Source organism: Calidris pugnax, unplaced genomic scaffold, assembly GCF_001431845.1.
Source record: "Calidris pugnax isolate Ruff unplaced genomic scaffold, ASM143184v1 scaffold172, whole genome shotgun sequence".
NCBI classification, from domain to species: Eukaryota; Metazoa; Chordata; class Aves; order Charadriiformes; family Scolopacidae; genus Calidris; species Calidris pugnax.
The window spans coordinates 1,208,688-1,227,194 of record NW_015090897.1 but is presented as its reverse complement, the minus strand read 5'-3'; the positions used below and the strand labels follow the sequence as shown (position 1 = coordinate 1,227,194).

At 40.3% G+C, this 18,507-nt stretch overlaps 2 protein-coding genes across 13 annotated transcripts in view; one reads left to right on the top strand and one right to left on the bottom strand.

Moving 5' to 3' along the window:
* CEP44 (centrosomal protein 44kDa) overlaps positions 1–4,072 on the bottom strand; it is a 14,639-nt gene extending 10,567 nt beyond the window's left edge. For 5 of the 11 annotated variants that reach the window (XR_001412761.1, XM_014948406.1, XM_014948413.1 and 2 more), the window contains exons 1-2: positions 3,799–3,909; positions 338–487 (exon numbers count right to left, since the gene is read on the bottom strand). Coding sequence is in view for 10 of the 11 variants with exons in the window: in XM_014948406.1 (XP_014803892.1) it covers positions 338–426 (89 nt within the window). In the remaining variant the exon portion in view is untranslated. Of the gene's footprint in view, positions 1–337; positions 488–3,529; positions 3,910–3,958 lie in introns of those variants that run through there. The other 6 variants (XM_014948412.1, XM_014948414.1, XM_014948409.1 and 3 more) reach the window with 5 other exon arrangements.
* Positions 3,935–18,507, top strand: FBXO8 (F-box protein 8). 2 transcript variants are annotated; one of them, XM_014948416.1, is made up of 6 exons: positions 3,935–4,145; positions 7,819–8,155; positions 9,714–9,840; positions 14,822–14,940; positions 16,227–16,423; positions 17,727–18,504. In XM_014948416.1, exons 2-6 carry the CDS (start codon positions 7,827–7,829, stop codon positions 17,912–17,914), a joined length of 960 nt encoding a protein of 319 aa, XP_014803902.1. In that variant the 5' UTR covers positions 3,935–4,145; positions 7,819–7,826; the 3' UTR covers positions 17,915–18,504. The 2 variants fall into 2 exon arrangements, with proteins under 2 accessions (XP_014803902.1, XP_014803903.1); XM_014948417.1 differs by having other exon boundaries at positions 3,961–4,145; positions 7,816–8,155; positions 17,727–18,507.

The following is an 18,507-nucleotide window of genomic DNA, read 5'->3' as shown; positions in this document are numbered from 1 at the left end:
GTCCTGAAGAAAATTTTGGTAGCACTTACAAAGAAATTATAAAAGTGAGAGATTAATCCAAAAAAAAAAAAAAAAAAAAAAGGAGAGAAAAAATAACACCACAAAAAGAAGAAAGCAAAGCAAGATAATGAGACAGCTCAGGAATATTCTAAGGACCGCTCAGCACAGCAAAACTGCATCCTTTTATCTTCCAGTTGATACACATCAAACCCCAGCTTCCCCCAGACACATGTTCTGCTTACTTATCACTGGCTGCAGCGCTAATATTTATACAGATCTTGTTTACTCTTCTGGCTGTCATATGTATCAGCATAAATTTATTCACACTGCCACTTACACTGTGTAATCCACATCTCTTGGATAATTTAACAGGCGAAGTCCTTGTTCTATTTTTCTTATACTTCCTTTTAGGTCTCCTGTTGCCATTATTCCAAATGCTATTCTTCTTTCAGATTATGAAATAAATGTAATATAGTATATTCTCCTGCTTAAAAAAAAAAAAGGCACACAAAAGTTACAAAATGCAGTAGAATTACCACTGAAATTCAAAAGTTTTCACTCTTCTGTTCTAGACACTGCTATTTCTAAAGTGTTACAATATAGCACAGAGCTAGGGCTTGATAGCAATTAATATCAGTCATTATTTTCATTCATTCTAAATGAGATCAATTAGTAACCCTCAATCCAATCAACTATCAAAGATCTTTATATTTAAAAGATATTTGAAAGCATATTAAGAATTTAGGATTGGCTAAATCCACTAAAACTGAGTGAAAACAAGTTTATGCACCGTTTCAAAGGAAGCTCCACAAGCAATGAAAACCTTTCGCATTTTTCAGGTTTTTTTGCTGCTTTTTATTCTTTTCTTCACCTGGCCCCAAGAGCCATGTTTGGATATATAAATACCAGAAGGCAGGACTAGCAACTCATCACAGAATATACCTCTATTTAGCTGTGCATTAAATACACTTAAAATTGTTCAGGTGGTAACAGACTGTGGGTATTTCAAAATAGGTGTGAATTTACTGGCACAATAACCAAAAGGTTTTTATTTAACTTCCACATTGTAACACGCAATTTGAGAGTCCCCACAGAAGAAAAAGACTCATTTAAGGACAGTGCAAAAGGTGCCTTTCTCCCTGCAGAAATATCCTGCAAGGAAAGTGAAGAAAGAAAAAAAGGAAAAAAAAAAGGAGAAGGGTGGGGAAAAAATAAAACAAAACAAAACAAAACAAAACCAAAAAAAAAAAAAAACAAAAAAAAAAAACCACAAAAAAAAAAACCAAAACACCAAAGCATGAAATCACCATCATCCAAATCAGTTTTCAGATCTATCAGAAGGATAAATGAGAACTGGTCAGTAAATTCTTAAATGGAGGGAGAGGAAATTGCAGAGAAGAAAATAAAATTAAAAAATAAATTGCTGCAAGAGATCCAAAAAATACTGGCAACTCCCCCTGTCTGGCAGACAGTCCAAAGACAGACCTGAAGCAGTACCTTCAAATACCATTATTAACAATAATCTTAAAGAACCTCATCTCTGACTCCACTGCTTCAAAATACTTTATATTTAGAGACAGACTAAGAGCACTATTTACTGTATCTTGCATACGTTTGTTTATAAGCAACCAATGTCAGTTTTTCTCCAACTCAAGACCTTTAAAGACTGGATGACAGACCAGCTCTTAAGTCATGACTGAAAACACTGAGAGAATTTGAGGAAGTCCATTAGCAAACAGCCAAACTCAGTGGTTTTTGAACTGGTTAGAGAAGAAACAAGGAAGAGAAAAAAGCGTAGAAAGTTGACACTTCCCACAAAAAAAAAGTTCTCCTTCCTCTCATCCTTGAGATTTGGTTGTGATTGGCTCAATCCTCTACAGTACTTCCCCCAAAAGCCACAGTAAGAGTAATGATTTCAGCTCTAAAGTCTTAAAACAGAAACTTATTGTTGATTTTTTCTGCTAGAACCTGGGAGATAATTGCCTGCCGCTGTCTTCACTGAATTTCTTTTCTCGACAGAAAACAAATACTTTGAAGCCTACCCAGCCAAGCAGTGAAGAGGCATTGCCTGACAGCCTATATATATTAAGAGACTGTCTCAAGACACAGAGTTTTATATGATTTCTCTTGCTGACACACCAGATTCAGACAAAAAGAAACCAAACACAATCTCCAAAGAGATTATGTCTAGCCTTGTCAGAAATCAGCTCCGATGGATACTCCAGTTCGCAGCTTTGTTATTTGGTCCTAATCATTAAAGCAATGAGTCTCTTCAAAAGGTACTTATTGACAATACACAATAAAAATAGATTTACAGTTAAAGCTTACACTCACAATGTCTAGGTTTGTTTTGGTTTTGGCTTCTTTTTGGGTTTTTTTTTCTTTCTTTTGTTGTTTTTTTTTTCTTCTTGTGTCATGGTTTAGCGATACTGGGGTTTTTTTAATCAGTTATGTTGATGGTTGGACTAGATGATCTTAAAGGTCCCTTCCAACCTAGACAATTCTATGATTGTATGTACACACATGTTCTGCCCTTGTTAAAATATTTTCTTCCTATTTAATTATTAGGTTCTTCCTCTTCAAGCATTAGCTTCTGAGCTATTAGCCATGCTAAATGTAAGTACACAACACTCATTGTTAAAGGCTGGGGACAATTTAACCTCAAGTATTTAGAAACTGAGGCAGCTATTCTTCCTGCATTACCTAACAAAGTGATCCACCCTATGGTTTTTCCAATTGAACCAATCCTCAAGTACCAAAGAGTCTGACATAAAACTGAAGCTCTAATCTGCAACGTAAATATTCATAGAAGACACTCTCATAGAAATTCATCTGATCGTATTAGCTGTTTCCAAAAAGTATCAACAATCCTTTCCATACCTGACCTCTAAATGCAAAACCCAGCAGCTACCATCATTACAAGCTGAATCGCAGAATGGTTTGGGTTGGGAGGGACCTTAAAGCCCCCCCAGTGCCACCCCCTGCCCTGGGCAGGGACACCTCCCACCAGCCCAGGTTGCTCCAAGCCCCCTCCAACCTGGCCTTGAACCCCTCCAGGGATGGGGCAGCCACAGCTTCTCTGGGCAACCTGGGCCAGGCTCTCACCACCCTCACACCAAACAAGTTCTTCCAAATATCTAAAACTGAGAGGAGATAGCTCAAGAGATGATAAAAATCAAATTAAAAAAAACCAAAACAAAAAAACAAAACAAAAAAAAAAACCCCAAAAAAAAACCAAAAAAAAAAAACCAAAAACAGAGCTAAGTTTGTAGAAAATACTTTAACATGCTGGGAAGGTGAACACTAAGAAGTGCCACGGGTCTGTATGAATTCATGTCAGAGCAGTTACAGAACATCAACTACCCAGAATAACATCAGGTACAACAAAGGTTTAGGAGATGATAACCCAGAGCTGCAAGCGGTTTAAAGAACAACTCTAAAAATCACACAATGTACTCAAAGAACTAATGAACGCCCCCCCCCCCCAAAAAAAAGCCAAAACCCCACCAAAAGCCAAACAGTAAAATACCAAAAAAAGTATGCAAATCCTCAAGTATCTCGGTACCCCTAGACCAGCCGGACAGGGGGTCTCCCCGGCTCGGCCCTGGGGCTCGACGGCCCTGAGGGGGACGGGGACAGACCGCCGGGCCCTGAGGGGGGGAGAGGGACGTGGACAGACCGCCGGGCCCTGAGGGGGTGGACAAACTCCTGGGCCCTGAGGGGGACAGGGACAGACCGCCGGGCCCTGAGGTGGGGGGGACACCGACGCCGGGCCCTGAGGGAGCCCGTTCCGCTCACCCGCGCCCTCCGCCGCGGGACCCGGCCTCCCTGCCGCCCCCTCAGCCGCTCCCGGGCTCAGACCAAATCTGCCGCCGCCGCCACAGCCCAACGGCCACTTCCGCTTCCCGCGCCTCCCTCCGCGTGACGTCACTTCCAGCAACAACAGCACACGTCACACCTGCCAAACCAGGAGACGGGGTGGCGGCGGCGGCCTCCCTGCGCGCCGGAGGGGCCTCCCTGGCTTCTCCGCCGCCTCTCCCCGCCGCCCGGGGGCTGCCCAGCCCCGTCCCGCCCGGCGAGGCTCACACGCACCGATCCGGGGCCGGGCTCGTCGCGGCGGCGGTCGGGACCCCCAGCTCGCACAGGTACGGGCCGCCGCCGGCTCCCCTCAGGCGGGCGCCGGCGGTCGGACGGACGGGCGGCGCATCCAATCAGGAGCCGGGGGCGCTGCGGGTGGACCAATGGCGCGCGGGGGGCGGGACCCGCGGGGCCAGGCCCGCCGGTGGGCGCTGAGGGAGGGCGGCCCGACCCCTGCCCCGGCTCAGGCCCAGGCCCCGGCCGGTCCCGGCTCCCCGGGGCGGGGAGAAGCGGGGTCCGGTGAGGCGGCGTCCTCTCAGCTAGGGCGGGGGAGGCCGGGCTGTGGTGCTGGAACGGTCGCCTGGGGTCGGGTCTGAGGGGCCCTGGCGTGAGGGGGAGCGGGCAGGCCTCGGGCACCGGGGCAGCTGCCATGAATGGAGGTTCCGTCGTGATAACGTCATAAAAAGGGACATTTGCCTCTTCGGATAATTGTGGTCGCAATCGAGAGCGTGTGTTGTGTTGTATTTAATAAAACAGAGGCCGGTACAGCATTAATCACAGAATTATTTGGCTGGAAGGGACCTTACAGCCCCCTCAGTGCCACTCCTGCCCTGGGCAGGGACACCTCCCACCAGCCCAGGTTGCTCCAAGCCCCCTCCAACCTGCCCTTGAACCCCTCCAGGGATGGGGCAGCCACAGCTTCTCTGGGCAACCTGGGCCAGGCTCTCACCACCCTCACACCAAACAAGTTCTTGCCCACATCTTACCTCAGTCTCCCCTCTTTCAGTGTCAAACCTAGCTTATTATTTAGCTTTTAGTATCCTGTCGTGCTCTTCCAAGAATTTATGATGCAGTAACAAGGTAACCTGAAGAAGACATGCTTAAAATTGAAATCAGACTCAGGTATCTGACAGAGATGGAAAATCAGCGATTTATAAACAAAGCTTGATGTTATTTTTGCAGTGATAGTTATCACTGCCAGACTATCAAGATGTTTCAAGTATAAGCTAAAGTAACAAAATTATAAGTTTGGAAACATACGTTTAAGTGGCCTGTTGAATCTGGAAATTGAAAATGTTTGCTCAGAATAGTTCAAAAACATAGTCTGGACACTATTACTTAAAGGGCTTTATAATAACAATGAGTTTACTCATCTGTTTTTATGAGCGAGTTCTCAAAGCATTCATCCTGGATTGCTGCAAAGCAATGGGGAAAACAAGATGTGATTTCACAAATGGCTTATAAGCTGCTGAATAGCTACACGCAAATTAAAGCTTGTGGGTTTCCGGCAGCTGGTTCTAGAATGGTTTAAATTTTGTCTCGCTTTGTTTCTTCTCTGAAATTTCTTCAGTTAGTACTGAAAATAGAAACTATGTAAATTTTTATTATTTTTTATCTTTAAAAAGACTTTTGAAATTATTTCGGCAGTGCCATCTTCTGTGTAAGTATGTGAATACGTTATCAGCAGGCTAGTTTCTTGAATAACATAGTAATTGTTTTCTGTCTTGGAGCCTCTTTCTAGTGTTAAATAATTTAGACGTGATTATGTTGTTGGTGTTAGATCGTAATTAGCTTTTGTGTGGGGTGAAAAACGCTGTAAGCGCCAATGAAAACTGTTGATATTCTTGTTAGCTCAGCGCTCCTTAATGGAATATATTTTGTGAACAGGAACTTCTAGCTGAATAGTACAATAAAGATATTAAACTAGCAACTGAAATTTGGGTGTTTGATTTAGGGCTAAGTAACCTTGAGTAGGAAAACTTGGTCCTCTGTGTTTCCTCTCCGAATTCTTTACAAGTAGTGCATATGGAACAGAAAGATAACCTGACTTTGAAAGAGGTTTGAAAGCTGTTATAAAGTTGCCAGATGCTTATCTGATAGCATAAAGTTCACTTGATAATTCACTGGGCACAGCCTTTCTATGAACTGGTTCTGATAACGCTGCTGGTCTTTCTCTTTTGTCTTTCTGGTGTATTTTTTGTTTGTTTGTTTAATTAGTATTTTCAGAAGACTTTTAATAGTTGGGAGTTAACAAATGTGTATAGAAACGTGGCTTTGTTCTAATAATAAAAACTAATGTGAGAAAAGATGGCAAAAATGCTAGCAAAATTAATTAATTAATTAAAACTTAATTTGCCTTACCAAAAGTTACCACAAAAAAGAGATTTCTGCATTTAACAAAACTTCCCTTTCTCTCTACTTGAGTTTACATGGAATAGGTTCCCTCATTTCATCTTTTGTAAAACGTCGGGTTTAATATTGCAACGTTCTCATTTTTTTTTTTTCTTGCTGATTTCTATTGCTTTAGTGGTTAAGGACTTGAACTAATGATGGGGAATTACAGGCTGGTTTTACTCCCGGTTCTTTCTGTTCCTGAAACTAGTATTTTGCCCTTTGGCTATTTTATCATTTTGTTTAGAGTCAGGGCTATATTTCCAGGCAGATTTTATTTTTGTATTTACATGAAGAGCTACACGGAGAAAGCATGCAGATTACTTTTGAGTTACATCTGTACGTATACATTTACATCTTTCAAACCCCTACATTTTTGACATAATTGAATGGAATGCTCGTTAATATTCAGTTATTCAGATCATCTCATCTTCTGAGGGTGAGCACAGCCTCTAAATTTGGCATCTGCATATTTGAAAGTGTAATGCCTTGTTGTCAGTGTTCAGTTTACTCACGGGGCTAAGGTCAAGAATTGCCTGAAGCCTCTCAAGATATTTAGAGTTATCTATTTACTAAGTACTGTACTTAAGTAATTAACAAGCTCATGTACAGCGCCTAGCAAAATGGGAACTTTATCTTAATTGAATCCTCCAGCGCAGTGATAGTAACCCTTTTTGAAATGTTGTATTTGTCAGAAATACTCCTTATCTGCTCTTTTCATCCCTTAGGACGGTCTCCTCTCCTCCTCCCAGCCCCTGGCTGTTACAGCCTCCCCTCGCAACTGGTTTTCACCTTGGTGCTAAAAAAAAAAGGTGGCACTGAGCAACTGCAGCTCTGGGAATGTCTCTCTAATAGAAGTTGCTACCTCTTATTTTAATCTAGCTAGGCAATGAAAAATAAAGCCGCAGCTCTTCATCTTGTGAAGAAACATGGTCCTGACTGACATTCAGGATATGTTCTTTTTATTACCATCTCCAACAAAGTTTGACGAGAAATAATGAATGCGGTGATAAGTAAGATAGAGAAGATTTGTCATGAATCTTTTATGCTGCTTGAAAAGATATTTTGGGTGCTCAGAAACAAGAAACTGAATCCTTAATGCATTAACATGGAAGTCGTTAAGCTTTGTCTTAATGTCAGGCACAGCCTAATTTTGTGTGCTACTCGCTACTCAGGACATTGTTGTTTCTCCTTACGTATTATAGCAATTAATTGATTCCAAATAAGCTATTTGTACTAAGTTTTAAAGGAAGTCTGAAAAGAATAATTCCAAATGTTCTGATGTTTAAGGCTTCTTAACTTGCATAGGACGTAGATATGTTTGGTACTGTTTACAGAAGCCTATTGTTCATTTTGTGTATAAATTTTTGGAAAAAATCTAGGTTTCTTATGGGTTTTGTTTTCAGTATTTATTCAGTTGCTCTATTGGAGACAGATTACATCATGAGCATAACTTTGTTAAAACTCACTTTTTTTTTTTCCCCTATTCAGATCAGTCCTACAAGTTTCTTTTTCCAGTGTGTCTTACAAGTATTTATAAAGGTTTAATTTGGATTTTATGTCCAGCAGGCTCGCAGATGGGTCAGGGACTCTGGAGAGTTGCTAGGAACCAGCAACTGCAACACCAAGGTTACGGTGGCCAAGGCTACCTTACCAGAGACCATGGGAGGAGGATGGCTGCTAACAACCTTCCCAGCACAAGCCATCGCAAACAAGCCCAAGGAGGCATCGACATCTACCACCTGTTGAAGGCAAGAAAATCTAAAGAACAAGAAGGATTCATTAACCTGGAAATGCTGCCACCAGAGCTTAGTTTTACCATTTTGTCATACCTGAATGCAACTGATCTCTGTCTGGCCTCGTGCGTCTGGCAGGATCTTGCTAATGATGAGCTTCTCTGGCAAGGGTAAGCAAAAAAAACCAAAAGTATCACGTGGGCATAGTAAAAATAATTATTAGATTTTAAATTTGTCTCAACGTGGGCTTTTTGTAATTCTAACTTGGGTGAAAGATTCCTACAGTAAATGAGATTTGACATGAATATTGTTAAAAATGTGTTATTCTGGATTTCTCATTTTCATAACTATATAAATATTGGAGATTACTCGTGCTTGGTACAAGTATACAAACCCACCTGTTTGATATATCATGGGGAAAAAACCCAAGGACTTGTGTTCACTTTTGTATTAACTCAAAGCACATCTCAAATATTTGTATTATTACTTCTCTGAATTTCAAGCAAATACTTGAGAAAGCAAACCTACTCAGCTGAAGCTGCAGGTAGAAAGGGGGTATTATTACTTCTCTGAATTTCAAGCAAATGTCTAGCTTAGGAAAGCAAACCTATTCAGCTGAAGCTGCAGGTAGAAAGGGATGAGAACTCATCTTCTATACTCATCTTAGAGCAACATTCATGGATGGGTTTTGGAAGATGGTAATGAAAGGGGGAAAGAAAAGGTCAGTTCCACAAATGTGTCAAGTGGAAACACATTTATATAAATACTTCTGCAGAGTTTGTATGTCCAGGAAATAAATAAAAAAAAAAAACAACCAACTTTCTTTCAAATAAAATTGTATAAGATCAAAATTTAATGAAAAATATTTTCTTTGATATTTGGTGTTTTACCACAGTAGGAAAGACTCATGAAATTACACTAATCTTTAGAGGAGAAGATATGCGGAAGTTTTATCTTCTTTCACAAAGTATTCTTACCCCTTAACTTAGCAGACATTGAGCAGTATCACTGTAATAGTTGGGTGCTTGGTAGGTCCCTGGGCCAAAGCTTGAAGATACTAGAGCTTCTTAGTTGTATGTAGCATATATTCTCAACATACAGCGGAAAAAAATAGGTATTTTCCTCAGAGTTCACCTTGGGAAATAGCTCAGGCATTTTTAGTGAAACCTTTCCAAATAGTCAGTTCAAAATGAAGAAACTGAGAAGTGATGGGAGATACAGAGGGATGGGGTTGGATCAAGTCATTAGGACTGGTCAAGACTGGAAAACGGACAGTCAGCTGGAAAATGACCTGAAAGCTGTGAGTTAATGACATCATTTTGTGCCCATTGGCTGCATAACTGGGGCACAAGAAAAGAAATACAATTTTTTTATACTGTCCTAGTGCCACAGGAGAACAACTTGTCCCAGTTACCCATGTTCAGGTACTGGGAGTGCCAGAGGTCCCAGCTGTGTGGATGTCATTACAATGCCACCTACTGGGATATATTTTGAGATTGCACTCAGACACACTAAAACCTGTGGGACAAGAAAACAGTAATCATGTAAATGAAGACTTTTAGCAACGATTATGCAAAAGGCTTAATGACTAAGTGTTCTGAGCAACCTGGTTCTAACTTTTCCTATAGTTTGAGTGTTTGGCTTTGCAATGTTGATTGTGCTTTGCTTCTGTGAAATACATGAAATGCAGAAAAGAGCTTTGATAACAGACTGATTCTGTTTTCATAGGTTGTGCAAATCCACTTGGGGTCACTGTTCTATATACAATAAGAATCCACCTCTAGGATTTTCTTTTAGAAAATTGTATATGCAGCTAGATGAGGGCAGTCTCACCTTTAATGCCAACCCCGATGAGGTAAGTAAACTGTCGTAATAAACAGTTAAAATCATTGTGATCATTGCTGTGTAATTATAGCCATATTAAAGCCAAGTTTTAATAGGTGTTTGGTTTACTGTAGGAATGGTTAATACCCAGTTACAGCCCCATCCTGATCTTTTTTTGTGTATGGTGCACATCATTTACATGGCTCACCTCTTAAGTGCTGTGTACAGCAGTCTGACCTATGGATGCCAGAAATTCATAACCACTTGGCTTAGGAGGGAGGCAGAGATCCCAACGGAAGAGAACAGGGAATTTAAAAAGGACAATAATACTCTTACATAAATTAAAATGCTAAAATGCTTCTGCAGCGCACGAGTTTGATCCCCCTTCAGTTAAAGCAGGGTGAGGTATAAAGTAATCCCAATTAGTTCAATGACAATTAAGGTTTCTTGTAAGGGATTTTTAAATATGTCCACTCTCAAGGAGCAAATCTTGAAACACTGTGAAAAGATGTCCCAAAGATCAGTATGATTTGATTTCGGTGGGTTTGTTGTGCATAAACACAATCTTTCTTTATAGTATATAACAACATATATTTATTTTCAAAAAATATCCCATGTCAAATGAAAAGATGCCCATTTCCTAATTCACATAACTCACTGGAAAACTTGATTTCTGCGTCTTTCCAAGAAGAAAAGAGTTTGAGAGTAGACAGCTTTTGCCTGGGAAATACGCAATTAAAGCCCAAGTGACAGAGGGAGTCTTTTGGGTACAAACCCAGACTCCTGCTTCATGTTTCCTGGGAAAAGAAGGTATACACTACTGGAAAAAAGGATTGTTAACTTCCTGCTTATCTATATATACACAAGGAAGTGGTAATTGAATAAATCCAAAATAAGAAAAGGATTAAGAGAAATGAAAAGATAACATTCTAGGAGCCAACAGTTCACTCTGCTGGTGTGATACAGAAAACAAACTTGTGACCACGGGGTGAAATAAATAAAACAGTCTTAGGAATCATTACAGTAGTGTAATTTGGTTTAAATTCTTGCTTTATCTCATATTCTGCTTGATAAAGAAACCCCCTTCTGTTATTAGGCGCAAATTACAGTATTTTGTAATTTCTCTGGCAGAGCTCTGACTGGAGCTGTGACACGCGGTGCTGAGACGCCGTATCAGCACCTTGCCTCAGGAGAGATTAGCATTGATTTTCAGCAGGATTTTAGTGAATTTAGTAATAAATGTAACACTTTTCAAATGAGACACAATATTTAGGTAACTTAAACGTGTTTTCAAGAATATAGCGAGTTTTAACTGGTAGTAGCTTTGTGAGCCCAAATTTTTCTTTGTCTTCCAGTTTGTTTTAACGTAATTTTTCACTAACTGTCTTAGCTTATAATTCCAACCTAACTTAAAGTCATCTTGGTAGGCTTAAAGTATTTGGAGCATTCAGAAAAGGCACTGAGTAAAAGATGCATTATTTTTAAATGAAATTCAGATCTGCAAATTAGAGCTACCTTATAGTAGTTAATTAGCTACTATTAGCTGCGATTGGCTAATATACCTAAATTAGATGTTAAATTTATTATGCTACACTTACTTCTGGGTTCATCGTGGTTATATTGTACAATAGTAGAAGAAATCATCTGCTTCAGGCCTAGTAAGAGCTGAGAACTTCAGGGTATCTCCTAAGGGCTTCTGTTCCTCTCTCCCTGTGGAGCACCATAGCCTGGCAGGAATTATTCAGGGCCTGAGTTCTGGGAGAATTCACAAATACTATTGCTTTTCTTGTTTACCACTGTGCTATTGGCAGAATTATTCTTATAAGGACACTGTGACTGGAATTTATGATATGACCATTCCACTATTACAAATTGCGTCTCGAATTTCCTGCCAAACTCTTGCTTTACATTTGATAACAGACCTGATCAAATTACTGTAAAAATAGGAATACTTACAAGCCACAGGAGCAAGATTTCTCCAAAGGACACGTTCCATGTCATGAAAATGGGTAACCAGGCTCCCCAGCAGCAGCTCCAGAGCTAGCGGTGGCTCACGGGGTAGGGACGAGCATCTCCACACCTTGTGGTAGGATTCTCCGGTTGGCCATTGTCGTGTGCATGGTGTTGTGGTATCTGCTGTAACTTCACGTCTCGGTCGTGTGCATGAGCTTGCCTGATTCCCAGCAGGTGCTCACATTCTGCTCAAAGGATGTACCTAATCACATCTCATGGAATCTGGAGAAAAACCCAACCCAGTGCATGTTTGGTTTCTCATTATTTTTTTTCTTTGATTTTGTCTTCGGGTTTGGTTTTGGTTTGGTTTGTTTTCATATGGCAACACCATTGTAGCCAAGATTTTGGAACTTGGTTTTTATTGCTTTGGTGAGAAGGGGGTGGTTTAGCGTTAGTGTTAATCCTTGACTATGAATTATTACGTTGTTTAATCTGCCGACGTGGTCTCTGCTGTATTTTCCTCTAGAGGGTATGGTGGATGTGAAGCATTTCTCACACAGTGCTCATTTCATACCTCACACGCTTACAGTGCAGAATTTGTAAGCAACCAGAAGTTACTTCCCACCATTCTGTATACTGTTTCTAACTCCCTACCAAACAGTTTGTCAAGTTCATTACATGGGGCTATGCTCTGTAATTAAAATTGGAACCAAAGGTGGAAAAGAGAATTCTGTGGTCATTCGGTCAGGAAAGAAGATCTAATTTTTGCTTTGTTCCTAATGGTAACAATTCTAACTGATTCAATTGAATAGCATGTATTTTTATGGATCTGTTGGAATTTGGACTGTGCTGAAACTCTCAGAGTTTAGCGAAGTCAGGATTTCCTTTATGTAGCAGAATAACGACAAAGTAGTGTAAGACTCTTCTCATTGTCTCATTCATTACCAGCTGCCCTGAGGTTTGGCCAGAGAGGTCAGTTTTCTGACCTTTCCTTGATTATAACTGAATAGTTGGACACTTGCATAAAGCTACCCTACCTCACTTTTAATTAGATGTAGCCTGTTGAGATGGCATATATCTGTGCTATATATTTCTAAGCAGTTTTTGAAAACTTATCCTATTTTGTAGTGATCTACTAACAAGTCAAAAACTTTTGTGCTGTTAATTTAGAATGTGTGGGGTTGTTGTGAATGCATTTCTAACCAGAGGTGTCAAAGGCATCTACAAGAGGTTTGATGTTGGCTACAGTACCGAAATGCTCAGAAAATACTCTTAGAAGAGAAGGGAATCAATGCAGATATGAAACCAATGCTGAAACAGCAAACTTTTTTGATTTTTGGCTATCCTGTGTGGATTAGATGAATGGAAAAGCTCTGTGGAGCAGGTAGAAATGGAGCTGGGAGGAAGGAACAAGTGTAAAATATAACGTTGAAATAAAACGAATGGCTTCTGTCGTTACTATTAGTCTATAGTTATGGCTGCTATTTGCATATATAATTTAAATCAGCACTTCCATACATTAAGGTTTTATCCAGAGCTGGCTGAAGTTGAGTGGGAGGATCTGCCTTCAGTCCAATCTTTCTCAAGAGCACCACCAGAGAACTGATAAATAACCTCAGCACAGATTTTAGCAGGGTGTAGAGAGAGAGAACTACTTATCTCAGCCAGTGTACCTGCCACAAGGGACTGTTTTAGCTACCAAATACTAATTACTGAAGCCAGTGCCTAAGTCTCATTAAGTCAGGATATATGTAAAGGAGATGCTCTGCTGCTGGTCTTATATCAATTGCCAAAATAATTGAGGAATTAATACGCAGCTGATGTTCATTTTGGTCTCCCATTTTTAGTTTCCTATTTAGCTCTAATTCAAGAAAGTAGTTATAACCTTATGTTGTCCATACACATTATGGACAAACTTCAATATGATCTAATTTGGACTTAAATGCCAGTTTATGGACCAATATGTGTGTCATTATGGTCCTAAATAAAGATTCTTCTTAAAAACAGGACCTAAAATTGCTAGGGTTTGGGTTTTCTTTTGTCTTGCTTGAAATTTTATTTATAGTATAAAACAATCTTTTAACAAAAAAAAAATGCTAATTAACTGCTATTTTCTATAAGTATGTAAGCAAAAATTTTGGACTGATAAAAACAGCTAGATAATATTACAGGTGTTTGTGGGCATCTCACTCATGTTATCAACATCTTAAGCATATATATTCTATTTTCTTTTTGGGGTTTGATTTCTGGGGTCATAAGGAAACTAGTTTTATGCTTTGGGATATTTCAATGAACAGAAAGAATCCAGAATATCACTGGAATATTTTATAATGAAATTTGGCATGTATATTCTATAAGAAATGTGTGCTTGGCAAAGCGTGGAAAATTCTGGAAATCATAACATGGATATAAAATCTAAACAATTGTCCTATCTTTTTAAACTTTTTTGTGTGTGTTAGGCACAGTGTTCTTATTTATGTGTATGCATATTTCTATATGTTGATATTTACCTCTGCTTTGAAATCAGCCTGCTTGTGTTTATTTGCATTATTACACATTTAAACAAATGCATTTAATGCATCTATTTGAATGTGGTACATCGTATACATGTGAGAGCATTAGTGTTTTGATGAAATATATTAAAGACTAAACACATTATGGCTAAGATTTTCTTATTTACAAAAGCTATGGAATTGAAAGTTATGGTCCCTGCAGCATTTTATTTACAAAACAAAAGTATGAAAACCAAAATACTGGTCTACGCTGTAAAAAAAATATTAAAGGACCCTCATGCCCGTGACGGGGTTCATAATTTTAAATTTCCTACTATGAGTCTATGTAAAATCTCAACCATAACAATAAAATGTTTCTTTGCATTTGATTTATACTTTTAGAGTGTATTGTGCATGTTGAAATGTGATTTTTGAGGAAGAGGAATCATTCTGAAAAACAAACCTCAACTCATTTAGTAGGATTATGTTCCTACATTGCCAAGTATCTTGTTCCTAAACACATTATGAAGATTAAACATATTTATACGTATGTGTATTTTACCCCAGGGAGTCAACTACTTCATGTCCAAAGGCATACTGGACGATTCCCCGAAAGAAATAGCGAAGTTTATCTTTTGCACAAGAACACTAAATTGGAAGAAGCTGAGAATCTACCTTGATGAAAGGTAATTGGAATTTCTCCTGAGCCATTTCCTCTTCGTTCTCAGTGTACAGCACCATTCCACAATATTTGGCTTGTATTTTACTATTTTACTGCTTTTTTTTACTTGGGGTTTCTTTTTTTCCTATCTCATATGGATGTTAATCAGAAAAAGCAGTTATCACTTTCCCGAGTGATGATGGCTTTGCAACTACTGTTGAATCATCTAACTGTTATTTGGTTGATCTTTTTCAAGATTGGAAGTCTCAGCCACGTTCTGTGATGCCATAGAGCATCCTCTCCCTGCTCTACCATCCTCTTCCTCCCCAACGCTTTCTCTCACCCTCTGATCACCATGGGGTAGGTTGGAGTCAGGAGAGAGGAGCACCAACACAGTCAGGGGGAGTTAAAAAGAGGAGGAGAGTAATAACTTTGACCTAAATAGGAAGAGCAGAGGGAACAGCAGGAATAAAAGGAGTTGTTCTGTAGTGTTATCACCGCTGACAGTCCTATGCTGTAAAACTTCAGATTCTCCTTCTAGTTGGCACTAGAAAAAAATTACAAAACCATTTAACGGATGGGATTGCAAGTTGATATTAGCAGCCCCTACAGCCATTCATCTTCCCTTCATAAACAGAGTAATCAGGCACTAAAAATAAAAACTAGGGTTCTGAATGTTGAAACTGCCCTCTTAGTACTGAAATGTTTAATAGGAAGGATAAACATAGGAGAATATTCTTTGGTTCACTTTAAATTTGCTTCCAAATGCCCTTCAGATGCCTCTTGCACATCTGTTCATGTAGAATAGTCTGAATCCTTTAGATGTTTCTGTGGTCAGTGGAAAATGCTTGTGAGCATCGCACCCTGATGGACCTGGATTTTACAGGGGTTTTCTGAGCAAACTTCATCTAACTTCAGCCTGGTCTTAACAAGGTGCTCCTGCAGTGGCTTCTACGTAGGCACCAAAAGCTGTGACACGTATGAATCTATTCCCTTTATAGTCCACATAGAGGCTTTGCTTCCTTTAAACTGCCTGACAAAGCCATTAAAAAAAGACAGTAATTCAATCTGCATATAAAGAAACGTAGAATTCTGATTAATGTGTATTTTTATAGTATTTGGCTACTGCTGTGCCTGAAGAACATGTGCTTCTATTATCTTTGTGCTGTTAGTGATAATTTTGTCTTACAGCGAAAAGCAAAGCTCCTAAACTGCTCTAAATCTTTCCTTTTTATTTTTTTAAGAGCTACATGTTCGTATTGAAATGGTTCATAGAAAGTTGTCTAATTCTGGGGGGTTTCGTTGTACCAGGCGGGATGTTTTGGATGACCTCGTGACGCTGCACAACTTCCGAAACCAGTTCCTGCCCAACGCCCTGCGAGAGTTCTTCCGGCACATCCACGCCCCCGAGGAGCGTGGCGAGTACCTGGAGACCCTCATCACCAAGTTCTCCCACCGCTTCTGCGCCTGTAACCCCGACCTCATGAGGGAGCTCGGCCTTAGCCCCGGTGAGCAAATTAAAAAATATATAAAAAAAAAGAGCTTTGATTCAGTGGATCGGTCTTTACATTTCTGTTCGGTGCGGCTGTTTATAACATTTTTAAAATCATAGAATCATAGAATTTCCCAGGCCGGAAGGGACCTCCAAGGGTCATCTAGTCCGACCTCCCCGCAGTCAGCAGGGACACCCCCAACCAGACCAGGTTGCCCAGGGCCTCATCGAGCCTCTCCTTGATTATCTCCAGGGAAGGGGCCTCAACCACCTCCCTGGGCAACCTGTTCCAGTGCTCCACCACCCTCACAGTAAAGAACCCCCTTCTAATCTCCAGTCTAAATCTGTTCCCCTCCAGCTTGAAGCCATTGCCCCTCGTCCTGTCACTGCAGGCCTTTCTAAACAGGTTCTCCCCAGCCTTCCTGTAGCTCCCTTCAGGTACTGGAAGGCTGCTGTTAGGTCTCCCCGGAGCCTCCTCTTCTCCAGGCTGAACAACCCCAGCTCCCTCAGCCCGTCCTTGTAGCAGAGGTGCTCCATCCCCCTGATCATCCTTGTGGCCCTCTTCTGGACCCTCTCCATCAGGTCTATATCCTTCTTATATTGAGGGCTCCAGACCTGCACACAATACGCAGCACCTAAATAAGTATTTCTGAAAGTACAGAGGTGGCACGGGAGGGTTCAGTGTACGGGTGCTGCCCCACTCGGGTTGAAAAAAATCAAAATTAACAGAGAGATGCTTTTCTTAGCCCCAGCTGATAAGTGGGGTTTGTTTTCACGTTATCTTCCCTTCCCTTTTGTCTGCACTCAGGCTCTGTAGTATCTCCAAGTCCCCTCTTGCAAAGACTTTATGCACTTAACATTTTACCCTGTGGATAGTCCAGCAGAACAGAGAGGGGCTGTTGGGCCTCGCTCAAGTTAACGAGCATTTCTAATTGGCTGGGGAGAGCCGGGTTTGGGCAGGAGAACTGCTTACATATTTAAAGATAAGCCTCAGCAGGATGTTGGCCTTAGTTTACAAGAACTTCAAGAATCTGTTTAAATGAACGTGCGTAAAGCCCTTAGTGACTTTGGGCTAATGGAGAAATATTAAGAGATTTGTAAATGCTCAATTGGCATTGTGCTGACATTATTACTTTGAAAATTGCTGTATTAAATGTTATTTCGCTGGGATACCCTTTTAAGTGGTTACATATGTGTATATAAATACAATTATAAGCCCAGATGATGAAGACCCTACGGTTCTTGGACGGGGAATAATATTTTTAATACTCATGGTTTCCTTTTTAATTTTATTTCTTTATTTATCCTCTCTTGTGTAGATGCAGTTTACGTACTGTGCTACTCTCTGATTCTGCTTTCCATCGACCTCACCAGCCCTCATGTGAAGAACAAAATGTCAAAGAGGGAGTTCATCCGAAACACGCGACGAGCCGCGCAGAACATCAGCGAAGATTTTGTGGGGCACCTTTACGACAACATCTACCTGATCGGCCACGTGGCTGCCTAAAAGCACAATTTGCTAGCACTTAACATTTGTAATTTTGAAAGATTACGTACGTCGATTCAAGAAATGAATTATTTTGTAGAGATGGGGGTTATTTTAGTGCTGGTCATTCTAACCTCTGTATGCAATCAGAGTCGGTGTGTGTCCGTGTGTGTATGTGTAAACTACCTTTTCTATCTATTTACCGTGGGGAACGGAAGGATTGGGAGATTTGTTTTTTCATAATTTTTTTAGGTTTTTTTTGCACAAAACAATGCCATTAGTCTGACACGGCCACTTACGGATGTTCAACTGACAGTGCAGCCTGAGCTGACAGGGTGGAGACTCTGTGCGTTAGACCCGCTTGAAACTTTAATAAGTTCCTTCTTTTTAGAATACCATGTAATGTGTATATATTTAACTAAAGAGATTTATAATCATAATTATTTTATTGTAAGATATTTTAACTAAAATTGCTCCTTTTATCTCTTAAAATAGCGTTGTACTTCTTTCTTTGGCATTTTTTTTTTCCACAATGCTGACTACCTCAGGTGCGTAATTTAGGTGAAACGTTGGTGTGAGTACTGCAATAAAGTTTATTCTAGGAGATGACAGAA

Coding starts and splice junctions, on each gene's coding strand:
- FBXO8 (XM_014948417.1), top strand. CDS start 7,827: ATGGGTCAGGGACTCTGGAGAGTTGCTAGGAACCAGCAACTGCAACAC. Junction 8,156..9,713: donor GATGAGCTTCTCTGGCAAGG/GTAAGCAAAAAA, acceptor CTGTTTTCATAG/GTTGTGCAAATCCACTTGGG. Junction 16,424..17,726: donor GGAGCTCGGCCTTAGCCCCG/GTGAGCAAATTA, acceptor TCTCTTGTGTAG/ATGCAGTTTACGTACTGTGC.